The 20209-nt window shown below is 35.8% G+C and overlaps 1 protein-coding gene and 1 long non-coding RNA gene across 3 annotated transcripts in view; both read left to right on the top strand.

The window, feature by feature from the left end:
- Positions 1 to 480: 480 nt before the first annotated feature.
- LOC129924939 (uncharacterized) lies at positions 481 to 7125 on the top strand. Its single transcript, XR_008776803.1, has 3 exons — positions 481 to 1728; positions 6003 to 6177; positions 6993 to 7125. It is a non-coding gene; the product is annotated as an uncharacterized LOC129924939 (long non-coding RNA).
- A 3422-nt stretch (positions 7126 to 10547) lies between these two features.
- Positions 10548 to 20209, top strand: part of LOC106051999 (protein mono-ADP-ribosyltransferase PARP15-like) — a 30257-nt gene continuing 20595 nt past the window's right edge. For both annotated transcript variants that reach the window (XM_056022454.1, XM_056022453.1), the window contains exons 1-6: positions 10548 to 10756; positions 12356 to 12558; positions 14650 to 14705; positions 17077 to 17258; positions 18086 to 18195; positions 19676 to 19788. In XM_056022454.1, the coding sequence (XP_055878429.1) occupies positions 10639 to 10756; positions 12356 to 12558; positions 14650 to 14705; positions 17077 to 17258; positions 18086 to 18195; positions 19676 to 19788 (782 nt within the window). In that variant the 5' untranslated portion in view covers positions 10548 to 10638. The remainder of the gene's footprint in view (positions 10757 to 12355; positions 12559 to 14649; positions 14706 to 17076; positions 17259 to 18085; positions 18196 to 19675; positions 19789 to 20209) is intronic.

Below are 20209 nucleotides of genomic sequence, written 5' to 3'. Positions count from 1 at the left end.
CTATTAGTTGAGTTTCACATGACCTTAAGGATGTGGTATTCAAGTAAGTGCTTTATGATATAACTAGACATGTGATACTAGCTGAGTGGTACTTATCTATAGTTTCTTGATTCAGATTTATCTCATTTTTAAACAGGGGCGTGACATTAGCTTTTTTTTAAATTCTAGCCATTGCTACCTCTGCATAGAAAAACAAATTTAAAACGCTATTTCTGTTCCAATAATGTGATTCACCCATCAAGTGCAACCCAATATATTTATGAATAGAGGAATCTCTGAAATGTTTAGTATTCACTGCGAGTAAGTAATAATTGTAATTATAATGTAGTAGATTCTGAAGATTATTATGATTATAATTGTTATTATAGTTTTTATATAGCGCTACTTTCATGCTTATAGCATGCTCAGAGCGCTTTTTGGTCCAATCTCGTTTGTGGACCAGTGGGGGGGGGGGGGGGGGGGGAAAGGGAATCTAGGAGTTGGTTTTCCGTGCTGCCTTTAAGCGCTCAGTAAACACAACTCTGCCCGAGTCGGGTGTCGAACCTCGAGCCCCCTTCTAGGTAGCCAAGATTACGGATGAGTGAATCTATTAATCTTTATTATGAAAAGTTGTTATACCGACTGTGTCAAGTTTAAATATATGAAATAGTAGCACGGATGCCAATGAATCTGGAACTTGATGTTCTTGGGCACGTTTCCTATTGTTAACTCTTTTTCTCCGTAATTATTTACCACATTCTGGTGGAATCAACGTTGGTATCGTCAGTTAGGAGAGAAAGAGTTAAGTTCTCTATGACCACCATATCAATCACTTGGGGCACTCCTTAAAGTTAGGGGGGTGGTCGAATGGAAGAAAAAAAAGAGGGGGGGGGGAACAACAAAGACCTTGTTTTCCAATGTTTATTATGTTGCTAATTATGAACTATGTAGTCCAGAAAAGTGTCAGAAATTCAAAATGCTAATTAATAGCGACAGTGTCTTTCGTACCATTGTTTTGGGGGGAAGGAAAAAGTTTATTTTTAAAAATTTATCGTTTAAAAAGAGCTGTCAAAGATTTTGAATAAATCCGAAGTATGTTTTGAAAAACAACCAAGCTAACAGTTTACAGAAAAACAAGATGAAAAATAAATGTATTCCTACTGAATGTTCAGATAGGATGTAAGCTAAATACTCAGATTTTATTTGTCCTGGAAAATAAAGAGAACAAAAATATATTGGGATCAAACTCACGACATTGGGTCTTCAAAAGCCAAGCGCTTAACCACTCAGCCACCGCGCTCCATTTTGTTCGCAACCTAAAAAAGCTCTATTTAAAAACAATGATAAAGTACATTTAGAGGGAGGGGACATCAAACGTACCACGTCACGTGCTCTGTTTTGTCACATAAATTAGACATGGGCGTATCTATTCGATGGCAACCAAGACTCTGCAAATACCGCAGAGTCGAACTGTAAATAGATTGTAGAAGATTTATTATGTTTCGAGTTGATAACATTTTCTGACATTCAGGAAGTTAATTTAAAATATGCATTGAATAAGACTGTCGAATGCTTTCCTTGTGACATTGTTATCCTGTTTCTATATTAATCTATATCGTATGTTTAGTGAGCTCATTAATATGAATAAAGGAAATACCTGCATCCTTATGTGTTCGGCTTAAGATAACTACAAACTTTAATTTAGTTGTTACGTAAGATTATTGGATTTCTAGGCAGACTGAGCATGAGGTATGACGAAATGATGTATCAATGTACACAATATAATTTTTTTTTTTTTTCTTTTAATAAACCTTAGGAAAAAGTTTTTAAAATGTATTGATTTAGGTTTATAAACATATACTGGATGCAATATCTTAAAAAATACTGCTTACAGAGCAAAATAAAACTTTTTAATCTACATTTCAAATGAGACAAACTCTCCCAATATGATCCAATAGTTCTTACAAGTTCTTTCATGAGTAACTGTTACACACTTTTAAAAAAATCCTCTTTTTATTTTTAGATCTACATATCTATTTCAAATGTTATAAAAACATGTGCCAATTTATTTTTTAAAATTCTTTTAACGGCCTCACCTCATACACATTCAAACCATTTTAAAATGTGTAACCCATACAGTTAAATACCTCACTTGTTTAGCTTTCTTATTCATCTTCACCTATCCTTAGTCTGTTATACCGTTGGGGCACCACGGAAGATCTGTTGACCGCCATTCATATCAGTCATTTACCTTGGATAGTTTCATTCAATGACGTACTGACCTGTCCTTTTTTTATGTCCACCTCCCAACTCTTTCTCTGTCTGCCTCTTCTTTTTCCTGAATGAAGATATTTGTAAGCCCTGAGGACCTTGTGATGTGGCCATAGAGTTTAAGTATGCGTTTTTTTTTACAGTGGTTAGCAGGTCATTGTGAGGTCCATTTGCTGTATGAATCCTGTTTCTAACCTCTTCATTTTTGATGCGGTCTTTGTAAGTGACACCTAGGATCTTTCTGTAGTATTTTAGTTCTTTCATATTAGCCCCCCGCCCCATTCATGTTTTCATGGTGTGTTTTCTTAACTCTTTGTTACAGTAACTAACATTAGTAATAAACTAAAAGCTCATATCAAGATCCTAGATTTTTTTTTATTAATTCAGCCCGTGTTACATGGATGGTCATCGAATCCCCTACAGGTCATTGATGTCAGAAAGCATACACACACCGTGACACACCTGCATGTCACACCCACCCCAACCACATTATAAAAAAAAAAGTTCCGCCCATCAAAACTCAAATATTATTTAGGCCTAAACTCATGACACACTATTACAATTCTTTATCTCCTTACTCCTATAATGCCAGGCGTGTAGGTCAAACAACATATTAAGTTAAAAAAACATCTAAGGATTCGTGTTCAGATGACTAGTAGTTGCTGTTGAATATATTTAGAAGTCCGGGCAGGTGACGGTAACCTCTGGTTTTCAATATCGTTTTTAGAAACTTTATTATCAACTCCCACACAGAGTGAGTGAAATTTCTCCCACTTCCCATTCTCAGATCAAGCTGAAACTTTGTTAAACTACTCATTATCGATGACAACACATGAATCGATAAATAAATTAACAAATTAGTCAATTAATCAGTGGTAATTAATTAATTTTTTTTATAGAAAAAGGACGTAATGCAGTAATTGTGCAATTTTTTTTTTCAGAATTAAAAAAAAATATTTTGCTTGTTAACTAACAAATGGACAACTCAAAAACTATTGCAGTTTTCCCCCTGTGATAAATGTTTTCTAGCCAGGATATCTACTAGTCGTAAATGTTACTTTACGATAAATTTAAAAATAACCAATGTCGTAAATCTTGAATTCTCTTAGCGTTGTAAACAAAATAATTATGGATCCATCGTACGTATTAAGAGGATCTGACTTGCTACACACAGACCGTACGAGAAAAAAACATTTTTTGGCCCATAGGTAGATGAGTTATAAACAAAACTATAACTTCCTTTTTTAGACGGACCTTTTTTGCCACTTTAAAAAACAATACTAATAAAAATATCGTTCCAGATCTACTACTAGACCAGTAGGTCTCTTTAATATCTTTCTTTTCCCTCGCCCCATTGAAGGCTCTAGTCTTGTAGTGTTGGTGATGGGTAATTGTCAAGCTAAAGACATTGAGGTGAATGATGAACTATTAATTTACTACCATTCTCTTTGTCTCATTATCGATAAGACTGTTCAAAAGACTATCTAAAACAAGGTTACAAAGACAGTTAATATGGAAACACATACTCAGAAACGGCCCCTGAAAAGTTCCGCCCAGGCAGGTAAAAAAGGCAGGTTTCAATATTTTCTGAAAGAATATAAAAAACTATGAACTACAAACTATCAACAATTACAAAAAGATACAAAAAGAAGAGACGTGCTCGTGTCGAAAGTGTCAGCGATACAATTGCATTGTTCGACTAACGACTTGATACCACAGTATACGAGATTTATTAATGCTATTATTTATACACTGTTAATATTCATATGTATTCAATGAACTGAAAGTTATGAAGATTTAGTTAAATCCTTGGTGTCACTTACCAAGACCGCATCACGAATAAAGAATTAGAAACAGGATTAATACAGCTATTGGACCTCACAATGACCTGCTAACCATTGTCAAAAAATGTAAGCTCAAACTCTATGGCCACATCACAAGGTCCTCAGGGCTCGCAAGGACATTCCTTTAGGGAACAGTAACAGGAAGAATATGAAGAGGAAGACAGAGAAAACAATGGAAAGACAACATTATAGAGTGGAAGGGCCTGTCAGTGAATGAAATTCTCTCAAAGGCAAAGGACAGAGAGGAATAAAGAAAGACCAGTGACTTGGCAGAATTTAAGTTTATTGGTTAACATGCATGACTAGATGCATGATGCGTAGGACGTCTGAAGTAACGTCTGCATTATATAAGATAAGATAAAAATTAATATCTTTTCTATTTTACGAGAACTAAATGGGACAGACGGACCACAGACCACACAAATCTAATAGCGTCTATTCCCTTTCGGGGGCGCTTAAAAAACCCCATTGACAATGGTAATAGGGCAGTGCCGTATTTACCTATAGGCATCATAAGCTGTAACAATCCCCCCCCCCCAAAAAAAAAAAAAAAGGTTCCTGAAATATTTTCAATCATTTTGAAGAAAGAGCTAATAAAAACAAATGCCTTTTGTTGATTACAATGGGTCCCATTGCTCAATTAGCTTAGTGTCTTATAAAGTCTAAATCCAGCCTCGAGTGCCAGGATTTCTACTACTACGCCAGGGACTTAAATTCTAGCACTTCTTCTTCTTCGTTCTATTGGAGGGTTTTGGGGCCGGAGTCTTGTTCGGGCCACTTGATTTTTATGCAGCTTTGAAGGACATGGTCAGCATTCTCTGACGATGCTCCACAAGGGCAGGTTTCACTCGTCCCGACTTTAAGCTTCCGGAACATATGTTGTCTCATTCTGTTGTGTCTGGTTCTGAGTCGAAACATTATGCTTTGGTCATGTCGAGATGCCGTATTAATAGGCGTCCTTTTGTTGTCATTGGGATGTGAGCTGGTCCAATTCTCATTTATTCTACTCTCTGTTACTTTCATCATTTCTTCAGGGTAGAGAGAGATTTTCATTTGTTTGTTCATTCTTCCATCTTTGGCCAGTAGGTCTGCTGTTTCATTGCCTTCTAATTCAATGTGTCCTGGGATCCTACAAAGAACAGTTTCGTTGATGTTGATTTTAAGGTTTTCAAGAGCTGTCCAGAGTTGCTTTATATAAGAAGTAACTCCAACACCAAACCTCTTTGAGTTATATCTTCCCTCAAGGCATACACGTTTAAATCAGCGGTGTGTGCAACATTCTCATCTTCTTCCTGGTCTTGGATCACCTAATTGTAGAAAATAGGAAGGTTCTCGAGAAAATGATTATAAGATAAAAGTTGAAGATAAGATTACCTTGACCTATCATTAGTTTTTAAGTAAAAAAAACTATCAACAATTACAAAAGATACATTTAATCCAAATGTGTTGCATAGGGCTAGCTAATCCATGTCTCTCCATATCAAAATTGTTGTAGACCTTTTTTTTTATTTTACGTGTTTCGAATGATCCTGTAGAGTTGAAGATTATTACATTCTAATCGAAACCTCCCGCAATGCGACGGGCGACGGCGGCTGGCAAGGTTCGAACCCGCTATCTTCGAGAAGACAGCCAAGAGCGCATGCCACAAGACCAGACATACATCCTTTAAGCAGAATAGTTTTCTATTTTGGACTCTTTAATCATACAATTTTTTTAAAACTGGTTGTTGTTTTTAAATTAAACCACCGTTAAAGGAAACAGTGTTTCAGAATTAGGCCTACTCTTAAAATTAATTTTTAACAGGAAACGGAGGCAGCAATTTAAACTACATTTGTTTTCAAATTTTGTACTACAAAATACGATCTAAAGTATTTAGATCTACTATTAAAGGAATGATTTTATTTGCAGAAGATGTCAGCGCCAACAAGAAAATTGAAAGCTGACGGCCTTCCTTCTGATATAACCGAAATAAGACTTAAAACATTTTTTAGCAACGAGAATAGCCAAGGTGGTGGACCAGTAGAAGATGTTCAAATCTCTGAAGACAGAACTAGTGCGATTATAACATTCAAAGAAGTAGAAGGTACTTTTTTTCCTTAGGTTAGTTGTGTATCTGAAATAAACTGCACAGTAGTTTCCTGGTAAGATAGTTCTTAATCTTTAAGAGTGGTATCCTGGCTTGTGCCTTAACTGGCTAATAAATATTGTACTCGTACTCAGGTGCAGACTGTTTAATCTATTTACTTTTGAAATCAATAGAACTAAAAATAACTCTCTACAGCTGGACCTTAATTGTTTCTAATCAAATACTTTTAATAACCCGAGTATGTGAAAACCCTCAATTCTGTTTACTTTACCCTCTCCTAGTTTTTTTTGTTTGTTTTTGTTTGCCAGATTATAACGCTCCCGCATTGCAAATTGTAGTATTAGGCTACTTATTTCGCCTTGCGCAAAAAAAAAAAAAAAAAAAAACAACACTGCATGCATTTAATTTTTTAAAATTTTTAGCACACGAACCCATGTGTTTATAAACCCACTTGCTTGTTTATGCATCTATTTCGTTGTATTTTGTTTGTTTGTTTGCTGTTGTTTCTTGGTAATAAAATATCAGATTGTTTTTATCAAATGTCTATAGCGCAGAAGTAAACACCGAAAGTGCTTTAAAAAAAAAGAAAGGAAGAAGCCTATACTTTTTGCTGTCTCACAATCTGGAAGTGCAGAATAATCTCATTAAAAATATTTTAACTCTAATCTATGTTTTATTTGTGTCTTAAAAAAATGAGTTAATACTATCGTTCATCAATCATAAATATGACATTTCTGTTTTTTTTTTAATTGCAACATCATCAAAATATTTTAAAACACAATACAAAACCTTTCGTTTGTCCATTTCAACAGCTGTTGACCGCATAATAAAAAGACGAGAGACAGTGAGTATGTCCAGTGTTTTTGTCAAAGTCAGTCCTTATTTTGACGAGATACCACATGACTGCAATGACAATCTGGCAGATGAAATAAAAGCTATCAAAAGTAAAGCCGGAAAAGTCGCAAGAGGCCAACAATAAAATAACAACCGCAAATATAGTAAAACAAAAAGCAGTCTTTAGCTGTAAAGATCTTAACCCAGAAAATTTAAGCGCTAAAGTTTTCTTCAGGTCTAAAACTTTAAGCCCTGAAAATGAAATCTCCAACGATATAAGCTCCAAAAGTTTAAGTTCTGAAAATGTAATCTCCAAAGATATAAGCTCTAAAAATTTAAGCTCTGAAAATGTACTTTCTAAAGATATAAGCTGTAGTGATTTCATCTCAAAAAATTTAAGATCTAAAGATTTAAGCTCTGAAGATTGCCAACATCTACACACCATCACTTCACAAGATCTAAATGCCAATGACAAGAAAATACCAAATGAAAGACAAGTAGCAGCCGACACACTGATTCAAAAAGGTAATACTTTAATTTATTGAACAAGTAAGACTAGAAGATGGGTTTTATTTATTTAACAAGTGGGACTAGAAGAAGGGTTTACTTTATTGAACAAGTGGGACTAGAAGATGGGTTTAATTTATTGAACAAGTGGGACTAGAAGAAGGGTTTACTTTATTGAACAAGTGGGACTAGAAGATGGGTTTTATTTATTGAACAAGTGGGACTAGAAGATGGGTTTTATTTATTGAACAAGTGGGCCTAGAAGATGGGTTTAATTTATTGAACAAGTGGGACTAGAAGATGGGTTTTATTTATTGAACAAGTGGGACTAGAAGATGGGTTTTATTTATTGAACAAGTGGGACTAGAAGATGGGTTTTATTTATTGAACAAGTGGGCCTAGAAGATGGGTTTAATTTATTGAACAAGTGAACTAGAAGATGGGTTTTATTTATTGAACAAGTGGGACTAGAAGATGGGTTTTATTTATTGAACAAGTGGGACTAGAAGATGGGTTTTATTTATTGACCAAGTGGGACTAGAAGATGGGTATGGAGGGGAAATATGAGATTTGAAAGACCAAATCAATGAGCAATTAAAGGATAACGTTTTTTTTTTTTTTTTTTTTTTGCTACATATGAAATTTTTGCCTGATACAGATACAGAAGTGTCGGCAAAAGACGAGCTTCCGGTGTATCCAAATTTAATGTATCTTAATGGTGATCTTGGAGACCTTGAACAGTTGTCCAAACAGATAACTTCCAAAACTGGCATCGAAGTAGACGAAATCATTCAGCAAGACCTTCTAGATTCTTGCATTGTTGTTTTTAAGAGAGACTCAAACTTGGGTAAAAAAAAAAAACACCAGCAAACAACGTATTTACATAAGTTGTTCAGTAATATAGATATTTTACATGCAAACATTTCTATTCACAAATTTCTCGTCCACGCAACCAACACCTTTCGCTGAATTTAATATTTTAATATGTGTCCTGCTGGTTGATGTTTTTTGCTATAATATTTTTATGAAATAGCAATCGAGGGTTTAAAATTGTCCTGGCTTGTAAATTAAGGATATTCCTTCAGAAATGATTATTATTGTTCAAACCCTTGACCATCGTGACGAGAGCTCTAACAGCAAACTACTCAACCAGCCGTACATTCAATCATTCAACTTTTTTCGATGTTAATTTTTTTTAAATTGCTACATCTTACTAATATATTGTAGTGACCTCTAGTTTAGTTTAGAAATAATGTTAGTTTTGTAGATAAATATATTGTGCATTGTTTTTAGCGACGGTAAAAGTAGTGACGTAGTCAGACAGACGAATGACGTAGCAGAATAGGCGTAGATGGGTAACAAGATGGCTGGAGCCTAGAGAAGTTTGAATAGTGATAGAGACAGATAAGTAACGACGAATAGGGAGACAAGCATCCCTTTGTGAATAAACACATCATTTAAAGTAGTAAGAAGTCTTGAGTACGTCTCTCTTGTTAATTGTAATGTCCCTTTGCTAGCTTAGGCTGGTTAAATTAAATGTTGTTGGATATACACAATACACAAGATCCTAGCCATCTATATTATAAAGTAGAATGTGAGGGGTATGTATGTATGTATGTTACTTATAGACATCAAAACCGCTTGACCAATCTTGATAAAACTAGGCAGGAATGTTCCTTGGGTACCAACTTAGACCTTAGTGAATGTATTGTAGCCCTAAAACAAATGTAAGACCCTCAAAAAAAATAAAGTTGTCCGACTCTATTACAGCTATAGTATTTTATGGATCTAGGCCATGTCTACAATGTTGACATAAGAAAAGATAGAAAGGATTTAGACCTAGATCTAATTTTAAGAAATACACTTTGCGCAGATAGTTTTTTACTTTGACACATGAAAATACAAAAGAAGATCCATTGATTTCATTATATAATAAAATTAATCTTCAATTTTGTGTTTCAAAAGCATTTTTTACATTAATTAGTTCCTTATATCTGTGATTACAGATTTCCTGACGAACATTCTTTCATTAGACAATTCCGTAATGAATCGCGTACTAAATATTAATTCGTTTAATTGTTTACTTTATAATCCCATCCCTAGATCTAAAACTCTAATTCAACTCTAAGATGATAAAACTTCTCTTCGCACAGATAGTTTTATACTTTAACACATAAACATATTAATTAAAGTCCATTCATTTCATATTTTGATCAAATAAACATTCAAATTTGGTTTTCTAAAGCTACATTCATCTATGAAAGCTGAGAAGCCGAGTTGAGATAGGCCTAGATCTATATTCATTCATGAATCGCGTACTAAATATAATTTCGTTTAATTGTTCACTTTATAATCCCATCCCTAGATCTAAAACTCTAATCCAACTATTTTAACGTATAAATACATTAATTAAAGTCCATTCATTTCATATTTTGATCAAATAAACATTCAAATTTGGTTTTCTAAATCTACATTCGTTTACGAAAGCTGCGAAGCCGAGGTGAGATAGGCCTAGATCTATATTCATTCATGAATCGCGTACTAAAAATTATTTCGTTTAATTGTTCACTTTATAATCCCATTTATTTAACAAAGCTATCGCTCTTTTCGTTTTCAATAGATAAGAATGTATCGACTACGGGTAAACCATTTTCGCAAAACTAATTTTATTTTCGTAGCGAAAGAGAAATAACGTGAAAGGATCATTAGCTACGTTTAACATACATCTAAATCCAATCCACTAATTTATTCAAAAGCAAATGTTTTAATTAAAAAAAAAAAGGATTTTCCCCTATTAGCTATTTTGATCTGATAGCTTCATTCACACTATTTTTACATTGACACATTCGCTTTACTTATTACATTATTATTTCGTTTAATTGTTTACAAACACTCTCAGTGACTATATCGACAGTAATGCGCAAATAAAGACCCGCGGGTCGCGGGTAACATATGTCTAGTGGCATTATATAAAGTAAAAACCTACACATACACCTTTTTTCATCAGATGGAGTACTTATAGGGAATGGATTGACTCTAGGGTCAAAGCAGTTGACAGCAAAGCCAGTGTTAAATACTAACAGCATTCTAGTGAATGGACTCTCCGAGAAAGTTACTATGTCGTCAGTGAAGACTTACTTAGACAACAAAGAACTCAGTGGGGGCGGTCAAATAAAGTGCATGCAGGAAATCAAAGAAGACAAGCAAGTTATTGTTTACTTTGAACCGGATGTAGGTCAGTGCAGTGTGTAATACATCAAATACATACTTTTGATGAACATAAATAGATGTGGTATCAAATAATCGTTAAGGTGATGCTCATTTTTTTAAATAAAAAAAAGAACAAAAATATATACCAAAAAAATACGTAAGAAAATCACCCATAAAACTTTCCATAAATTGGAGAGGACACTTATCTGATTAATCGTCTTCACTTTATCGCCAGTCCCTTCTTTCCATCAAGAACACTACTTTTAAAACATGATAGTCAAATATAGAAACAATCTTTATGTAATTCCTCTGACTCTGGTGTATATGATGTATATCCGTATATTTATTCAACAAAGAATGTAGTACGTTGTTCAAGTCGAATACAGTTTCATCGAAGACTAAATTATTGCTTTAATGAATGAAAATTTGAGGGTTTTTTTAATAACAAAAAGCCATTGATGATTTTGTTGAAATCTAGCTCTCGGAGTAAATCACTTTCAATACCCTGAAGAGTTCGCTTCGATAGAAGGTTTTATTCCATCTTCGTTCGGAGCCTATTCTTTATCGTTTTCATTTTTGAAAACGAGCAAGAGCTATAATTATTCAAGACCATTAAAACCAAATAATCTACATTCTTTTTGTAATTTCAACGTTTGGGAAGATAATTCAGAATTATATAGCCCCAGGCATAATACAGTAAAATAGATCCATAGATTGGTATTTTTGTGTAGTCCTCTTAATATAAGTCTATTAAAGACACAAATTGAACAAACCAAGACTAGGCTCTTCATTGTCTTGTAATTTACCTGCAGCAGCCTACAAATCTGCAGCGTCCATCTCCTCTAAGTGATTGAAAAATCCGAATCTCTAACGAAAAACTTCGTATGGAAGCAATCTTTTAGAAATGCTGCATTTACTCAAAGTTGATCACTCCTTGGGATATAACCAGACACTTTTAATTTATCTCTTGGTGACGGATTTTCGCTTGTAATCGAGTGGATTCAACTTCACAATTCTTTTTCAGGTGCATGATTGTACGATTGATTCAAAAAAAGTACCTTGCCCCGGGCGCACATTTTGCTCACTACCCCTCTGCTTAGCTGTATTCGGGGCTCGGTGTGGCTGTCATACGCGGGGCCCCGGGCGAGTGTCATACGCAGGCCTGTGAGTCATAAGCGTAGACAATCTACCGTTCTACATCATGCTAACGGACTCATCAGCTTTTAATACTCCTTCTTCCCTAGTGCAATTAGAGCATGGAATGGGTTGCCTGAGTTAGCCAGGAAAACCCTTGACTACTGCAACGCCGTGCTAGCGGGTATACCCGATGACAAAATCGCCAAGCTGCAGCGAATTCACAACAAAGTGGCTCAAAAAGTTCTACAAAAAATGAAAAAAAAAAACAAGACGAGATTCCGCTACCAGTCTCCACCCTACACTCTATTGGCTTCATGTGAATGCAGGAATCGACTACAAGGAGGCCACACTTTGTGGTCAGTGCATCTGCAACAAAGAAATAAAACAAATAAAATTATCAATGTAAATTACTCTTCAATGTGTGTTTTAACTCTTATTTATATTGTTTTAAATGTATACGCTCAAAATTCATACAGTTATGTTTCAGATGTTGAGGACATTCTTTTCAAAAAACAAGAAATTGAAATAGATGGTGCAAAGTTGTTCATCTCAAAATATTTTCCTTCTTTGTCAAAACGTGACTGTAATAACGAAGTCAAAAGTGAAGCAAAAGATGGTTTCATTACAGGCAATCTTTTAACAACTTCAGACACAGAAAATGTACAAAAACTAGTTGAGGATGAAAGTAAGGTATTGTAGACATTTCATTGTCACTTTAGAAATATTGTCACGATCACATGTATTTTTTAAAACCCTCGGGCCAGAAGCAAGGCCGAAGGCTGAGTACAACGGGGAAACTCCCCCATATTTCCTCTTTGTTCCACATCAGCCGTACATGTGGTCGCCATAAGAACGATACCTTGAGAAACTGTCTGTTTGTTGGAGCTATATTCCATTCCCTCCATTGCGATGAACCCGGTTCTGTTTTGCTTCCCTATTAGACTAATCATCTTCGCCAACGACTATTTCCACCCGGGCACAATGCAGAGTCTTTAACAGAATGATGCAGTAGTTTCTATTTGGGGCAGACGCACCGTTTATTTACATAATGGGCCTCACTCGCCACCCCCAACGTATGCCTCTGAATGCTTGTAAAAATAGTATACACCAGCAATGGCCAACCTATTTCGACCTGCGGGCCATTTAATTTCCGACACTCGAGTTGCTGGCCACATTACTGGTACGAAGATGAAACGAAATAGACCGTTAAATTAATTTTACGAGAAACCCGTGGATCTAGTGCTTATATAGGATATTTGAGCCTTTGAGGCTCATTTTTTTCCATTTTTTCTACTTAAAAAATGTGAGCAACAATGTAGCTAGTTTTACCACCGACTAATTTTCTTGCCTCTTTTTGGTAAATATTCCCATCAATGCCGCCATAATTTTTTCATAATGCCGTTTATAGCTTGCTGTTTTGTTTTTTTTAAACAATCACACTTTCTTTATAATACAGATATGTCTTGACATTGTGTCCCATTAAAAGGTCTGTCCACTTTTCATGGTAGATTCTACATTAAAATTTTAAAGGTCATGGTATGCCTACTAGTACATCAGATAAAAAGTGAGAGCCCTAACATAAGTAGGCCTAAACATTGATTTGACACAACTTTTTTTTCCGGGGGGGGGGGGGGGGGGAATTTCCAACACTTTCTGCAGGTGTTACGGAGGGCGAATGGAACCATGTCGCAGGCCGGATCTTACCCGTATTTTGGGCATGACTGTTATACACTAATAACGTGGCTTTATTAGGAAGACCTACACACCAACATAAAGTAAAAATAAACTAAATGTGGAGACTGCAGAGACGAGAGGGAGAATGTGTCTATATCTGGATGAGAGAAAGATGTTTGTTGATACGATACGGGTGGGTGACTGTGAGACGCGAGAGTGAGACGCGAGGCAATCAAAGTGTCTACGTGGCGTGTTTGTACAGGTACATGCGAAAAGTATGTGTGGAGAGAAAAAGTATTTAAGACCTGATTTTTGTTAGTCAGAATTTGAAGTTTGGAGAGAAAGAGAGAGAGAGAGAAAGATGGGGTTGCATTGTAAAGTTTTGTATAATACATATATATTGAAACTGCTACGAGGTATACATGTCCTTGCATAGAAATAATCAACAGTTGAAAAGAACACGTATTGTAACACTAATGTAGTCATTTTCTGACACTGTCAGAATCGAGATTCTCTAGAGGGAAACAAAAGCCATTATAATTTCTGATAATGTGGCAGGTCTGCACCAGGACTTCGCTTTGACAGGTAGCAAGAATGTTCTTGCTTAAGAATGTTCAGGACCTCAAAGATGTCTGCGAAGTCAGTTGTTAACTGATATCATGACATCATATTGTAAGTAAAGATTCCCTTTCAGACCTTGCGATCTATAGGTCAGATGATGGTTAAGGTCATCTGTTTCTTTGGCCAACGATTAAAGAGCAGAGTGTCATGTAGCCAGCACAACGACCAACCGCCTTTACTTTTCCCAGCTCAAGTCAGCTGCCTATTAGAGTTGCGTAGACTCAGGGGCGCTCTAAAAATACTAAAATTCAAAATCCCAGTCATCACCGAGATTCGAACCCAGGACCCTAGGTTCGGAAGCCAAACCACTGCGCCCCCTGTTTCTGTTTTAGTTTATTTTCATAGTTGCTTAATCTGTTAGCTTTGGTTTTCATTGTAGTTCTTTTTCTCATGTTCTGAGATAATGGTACCGTACTAAAATGTTCATGATAATTACGGAATTTTTAGTCTGACATTATTTGATTATTATTTTTTTTTTATTTTCAGGACACAGTTATAAAAGATATTCCCGATCAAAGTGACTGGACAGAAATTTTGTCAAGGTATTTCATGAATTGAAGGGTTTTACCAACATCCAATAGTCTGTAAAGTAATTAAAGTTCCCTTTTCAGACATTGTGATCAATTATGCTGATGATGTAAAGGTCATCTGTTTACGTTCAACAGTTGACGAGGGTGTCAATAGGCCGTTTCGAGATAATATTTTCCAGTTCTGAACCTTTTATTTTTTGTTCACTTGTTCAGCGGCCCACGAAAGGGGAAAATCCGTTATTGGTTTTGTGTGGTCAGTCTGTCCCGTCTGACTGTCACATTTATATTGTTGTAAACCTGGTGGTGGCACAGATGGGGGTAGTGTGTGTGTGTAGTCAGCCGACGCAAATCGCCCCAGGCCAACGGTTGATGAGCGGTCAACCGTGACGAGCTACGACGGTCAACCGAGACGAGTGTCAACATGAAGGTTCGAGTAGGATCGGCGTCGTGAACAGAGCTCAGGAGCGTCACGAGGGAGGTAGTCATATGACCACCCAGAATGGTCGAGCGACGTTCTGCCCGGTTCTAGAAGGCCAGCAGGGACCCTATATATAAAGAGCGAAGGTATCAGAGACGAGTCAGTTACAACTTCCCGATCTACAGTTCGTTGACGGCTCAGTACAAGTCCGAAGCGAGACAGAGAGAGACCAGTGCAAGAGTTGATACGGCGGAGAGATGTTTGTACAGTCTTGTGTTACGTGCTGCCAATTGTACAGTATTGGCTGTTATTTATCGACATTAAACTATTACGTTATTTGGAGCACTGAGTTGTCAAGTTCTTTCAGTTGGTGGTGCCAGGTGCAGTTTGCAGAGAGCCTGATAGTGAGATTCGTAACAATATCACAAAACTACACATGATTTTAGAAATCCGATGCCATAATATTTTAGATCCTTCAAAGTTCTGATGCAGCGGCTACATTTTTGTTTCCTTAAAGAAAACCATTAAAATTTTGAAAATTAACATGCATAACGCGTCGGACGTAATCATCTTCTTTTTTTTTTTAAAAGTAACATCTTTATTTTATAAGATAAGATAGTGTTTCCCAACGTGAATATCAATCTCACACTCCTTCATAGAGTTTTTGAGGGTGTCTTTATAATGCTTGTGTTGACACACCCCCCCCCCCCCCCCCCCCGAGAGCGCTTTCCTGCGCACAGCTTCCCATTAAAAGGGCGTTAAAATATCTCCGATCTCGACACATAATAAAGTCAAGCTCATCCCTTTTCATTCACTTTAAGGTATCAGAACTGTTCTCATAGTCTTGTCTCCCTTTAAAGAGAAAAATCGTAGGATACTGCTTTCACTTTAACGATACCATTGCTGGTTTTTATGAGTAGTCAAACAATATACCAAAAGTAACTTGCAGCTTACTATTTTCTATAACATCAATAGGGAGGAGGGAGGATGGAGAAATTCGATACATTGTCCTGCTTGTAGTCAAGTCCAAAAATGAGTTATATCGAAGTTAGTCAAAAATGTTGAAAACACTAAATCTATATCAAAGAATTATAAACCGTCCTGTATCTACACCTAACCCAACTAATACGTTACATTCACATAGCGGCGACAGAACGAATGAGCTTCATGGACGACTCATGATCACCAGACTAAAAATAATGTTTCGATATTTCACCAAAAGAAGAAACAATGGTCTTCTAAGATATTTAGTCTAACAAGTAGATCTAGACATTCACGAATAAACCTTGAATCGTATTAGAGACTTGGAGCTAGGCTAGTAGACATAGAGCCATATAATTCAGCTAAGTTTGAGATTTGATTCATGTTTCCCTATTTTTTCTCTAAAAATAATTTGTTTATTCCTTCGCGAGGCTACCCATCGAAGGCCCTACGAGGCTGCCTAGTTTGCATATGTCTAAAGCCGGCTCTGGTTGACCTTCCCAAAGTCTTCATTATAGGTTTTGACTGGCTTTTTGTTTTTAAATTTTGGCAACTATTTTAATCCTTTACCCCCTACCTCCCTGAGCTCCCCAACTGTTATATATCCTTTAGGATTTCAAACCTTGTGAATGCATGCAAGCTATTTCTTACTTTACCAAGTGTCAGTTTGATAAAATAGAATTTTAATAGCCACCGATTAACAATCGATATTTTGTCGTTATTCAAAGTAGTGTTTTTACAAGTGGTTTTGTGTGTGTGTGTAATTTATGTAATGGGGAATCACAGGCAATCGCGAAATTCATTGGTTTGTTAATATGAGACACCCGATAGTTACTTTGAAGGAGTCGTAGGCCTATAAGCAATGCAAGTCTCGACACTAATACTAACACAAACTCCCATTTTTTTGTATTTCTTTAATCATCATATTGAGAATCAAAGTATTTGTAAGTATTTGTAAGTCAACGTGCTTATGTTTTTACCTAGGATAAGATCACGTTCTGCTAACGCCTTTCGATTGAATATCAGAAGCTTTGGTATATACGAGTTCTTGCAAGGGGCTGATGGACAGAAGCTGATAGAAGCTATTCAAGATAAACACGAATGCATTGTTAAAGTTGTGCCGATTTCCGAGAAGAACCTGTGTGTTGGGGGACCCATTACTGAAGGTTGTAATGTTTCTTTATCTGCATGATGCACACTTACTTGCAATGTTTTAATTCTTGTTGTATGTAATGCATTTTCGTTTCGTAATTTAAGATGTTAATTACTTAATATTTGACTTATTTAGTCATGCATGTTAATCAATGATTTAAATTATGACAAGTCGTTGGCATAATGGCATTCCTGTCTGATTCAGGTAACCCATTCCATTCTCTAATGGCGCTAAGGAAGAAGGAGCACTTGTACGAATTGATTCTAGCGAATGAAATGTGCCTTTATTTGTGTGTCTTTCTGAGTATTTTATTAGGTTTTTTTTTCTATTTGTAAATTATGGTTCAGTTTTATAGGTATTATAGCTACTTTACTTTTTATTTTTCTGTCATGAAGTGTCTTGACTTAATATTTCAAAGGGACACACTGTAGGGACTGTACCATATGGAATACTACTTTACATTGTCGTAATCTAGGCTATACACACATTTACAGCTATCTATCTCAATTTATATTTACCTCCTCTAGATCTATCATCTATGTGACCATGTTTACTTCATTAAAGACTTAAAGTTCATGTTATTTTTACAACTTTAAAATTCAGAGACCATTTGAATGCATCAGACGCGTTTCAAAATAAAACTATGAGAATGAATATGTATGCTATTATTGATTCGAAAAACGTTAGGCCGTTATGCAAACTTTAAAAACTACAAAATATACCTAATCTAGCTTTTTAAGGAAGGACGTTTAATAAACCACTCCTTTCTAAATAAAATGTAAAAAAAAAAACAATAGTAATTATTATTGACTTTATGTTTAAACTTTAAATAAATTACAGGATTACATCATAACACTTTTTGTAAAGGTGGTTCCAATAAGACGGAAAATGATTGGAAAATCGGACGTCTTAAGGTCAACTTGATCAAAGGAGAAATTGAAAAACAAACTGTAAGTGTCGTGTATTGATGTCTTGTAATATTAAGCCAGGGGCGGAATGGCTATATAAGCATTTGGGCAAATGCCCGGTGGGCCGGTACTCGATGGGCCTAAAGCGCCTCATGAATATCACTATGGCACTCATTAAATTGTTAAAGGTTTTATAATATTCTCATATTCATTGGCCTCCTTCAGTCGTAGAACGACTATGGTTCATCTCAGAGCACACTTCCTCATGTGGCTGTGGAGCCCTATTTTGGAGAGACACTCCCGTCCACAGATAGCGCAGGTTAAGGTGGCTTTTGCTTTGGTGTTAGAGGAGTTGGCAGTTTTTCGGATTGTAGTTTTTCTTCCTGAGCTGAGACCCATGTACTTTCACTGTCCATAGCTTTCTTGGTCACTGTCTCTCTCCATCTGGTACGGTCTAGAGCTATGTCTTCCCAATTGTCAGTATTGATGTTCACTGATTTGAGGTCACGTTTTATTACATCTATGTAACGGAGCCTCGGAGGTGGGGGAGACCAGCTTTTCTTGTGCCAGTCGCGAGTTGTCCATAGAGGATGACTTTCGGGATGCGCTTGTCCTCCATCCGGCGAACATATCCAAGCCAGCGCAAACGGCTATATGAGCGTCATGTTAAAAACATCTTTTACAGACTGCAGTGTAATACTAATTTAATCTAACACATTTTCAAAAATAATGTAATAGCCTACATCCGTAGTCAATGCTATTAGTAGATTTCATCATTTTAGGGCCTACAAACCAAACATAGCGATTAAAAAGCTACATAATTGCCTATATTTCTGATAAAGATATAGAGCATGCATACAGTTATCGATACATTATAAAAAAAATAGCATGTTGATTTTGACAACAGATAGGCCAATAATTGGAGGCCCATCATATGATAACAATTTATGGGCTGTAGGCCTACTGTTTAGAAATGCCTGGGTCGATTTTGACATCTAGTCCGCCCCTGTATTAAGCTACTGAAATGTATCTAGTAGATAGGCTTGTAAATAGTATACAAATCTTGTTATAGGAAGTTCATTATAGGCTTACATCCATCATTAAAAAATGGCATGTCTGTAGCTTTTTGTAGGCTCAACGTATTTTTTAAAGAGTTATAATAATAATGTGTGATTAAATTCACACTTCTGCATGTATGCAGATTCATAATTCTTTGAGGACGCTCTTAAGAGTTGGCTTAAATTATATTTAATAGGTCTTTCATGTTTGAAAACATAGCCTACCAAACTCAAGTATTAAACTTTAGTATTAAAATCTCACCTAAAATAAACACAAAGCAAAAATCAGTCTTTTAATTCCGTCTCCTGCTGGGGGAGGGGGATTTCATTTCGGGGGGGGGGGGGGGAGTGGCGGGGTGAACCCTCCCCCTGGCTACGCCCATGCTAAATAAATATATATATATATATCTCTATTCAAGTTTCTGTTTTTCTAATTTCATTGATTTATGTTCATTTGATGCTAGTCAGATATTATCGTCATTACAGTCAACAGAACACTCGATTTAAATGTGGGAGCTCTTGCTCAAGTAATTTTAAGCCAAGCTGGAGTTAAGGTGCAGAAAGAGTTAAAACTAAGGTATGTATAGACATGTCATATTGTAGAGTTCTGAGTATAATAATTATTTAATAGGTAGGCCTATAGAGAGAGTCCAGATCTAGGTGTTTATTGCGATATAACCTAAATGCTAAGTTTTAATAATAAAATAAATCTACCTAAACTATTCACCAATGGTATTCATCATTTAATTCTAAAAGGGGTTGCTTTTGTTTTCTAATTTACATGAATTTAAAGTATTTAAGTAAAACTAATGACTAATGATTACATATGATTGCATAATAAATGTATATAGAATAATATAATTAGCACAAGGTTCTAAACATTTTCATTGATGAATTACAGAAACGGAATAAGATTAGAATGAGTTTTTCTACCCAGAATAAAATTCAATTGTTAAGAGTAACAAATAACTCAAAAAAAAAAAAAAAAACCTAGATCT

Source organism: Biomphalaria glabrata, chromosome 3 (genome assembly GCF_947242115.1).
Source record: "Biomphalaria glabrata chromosome 3, xgBioGlab47.1, whole genome shotgun sequence".
Lineage (NCBI taxonomy): Eukaryota > Metazoa > Mollusca > Gastropoda > Planorbidae > Biomphalaria > Biomphalaria glabrata.
The sequence above is the reverse complement of the archived record's forward strand: the minus strand, read 5'-3'. Positions and strand labels throughout refer to the sequence as shown.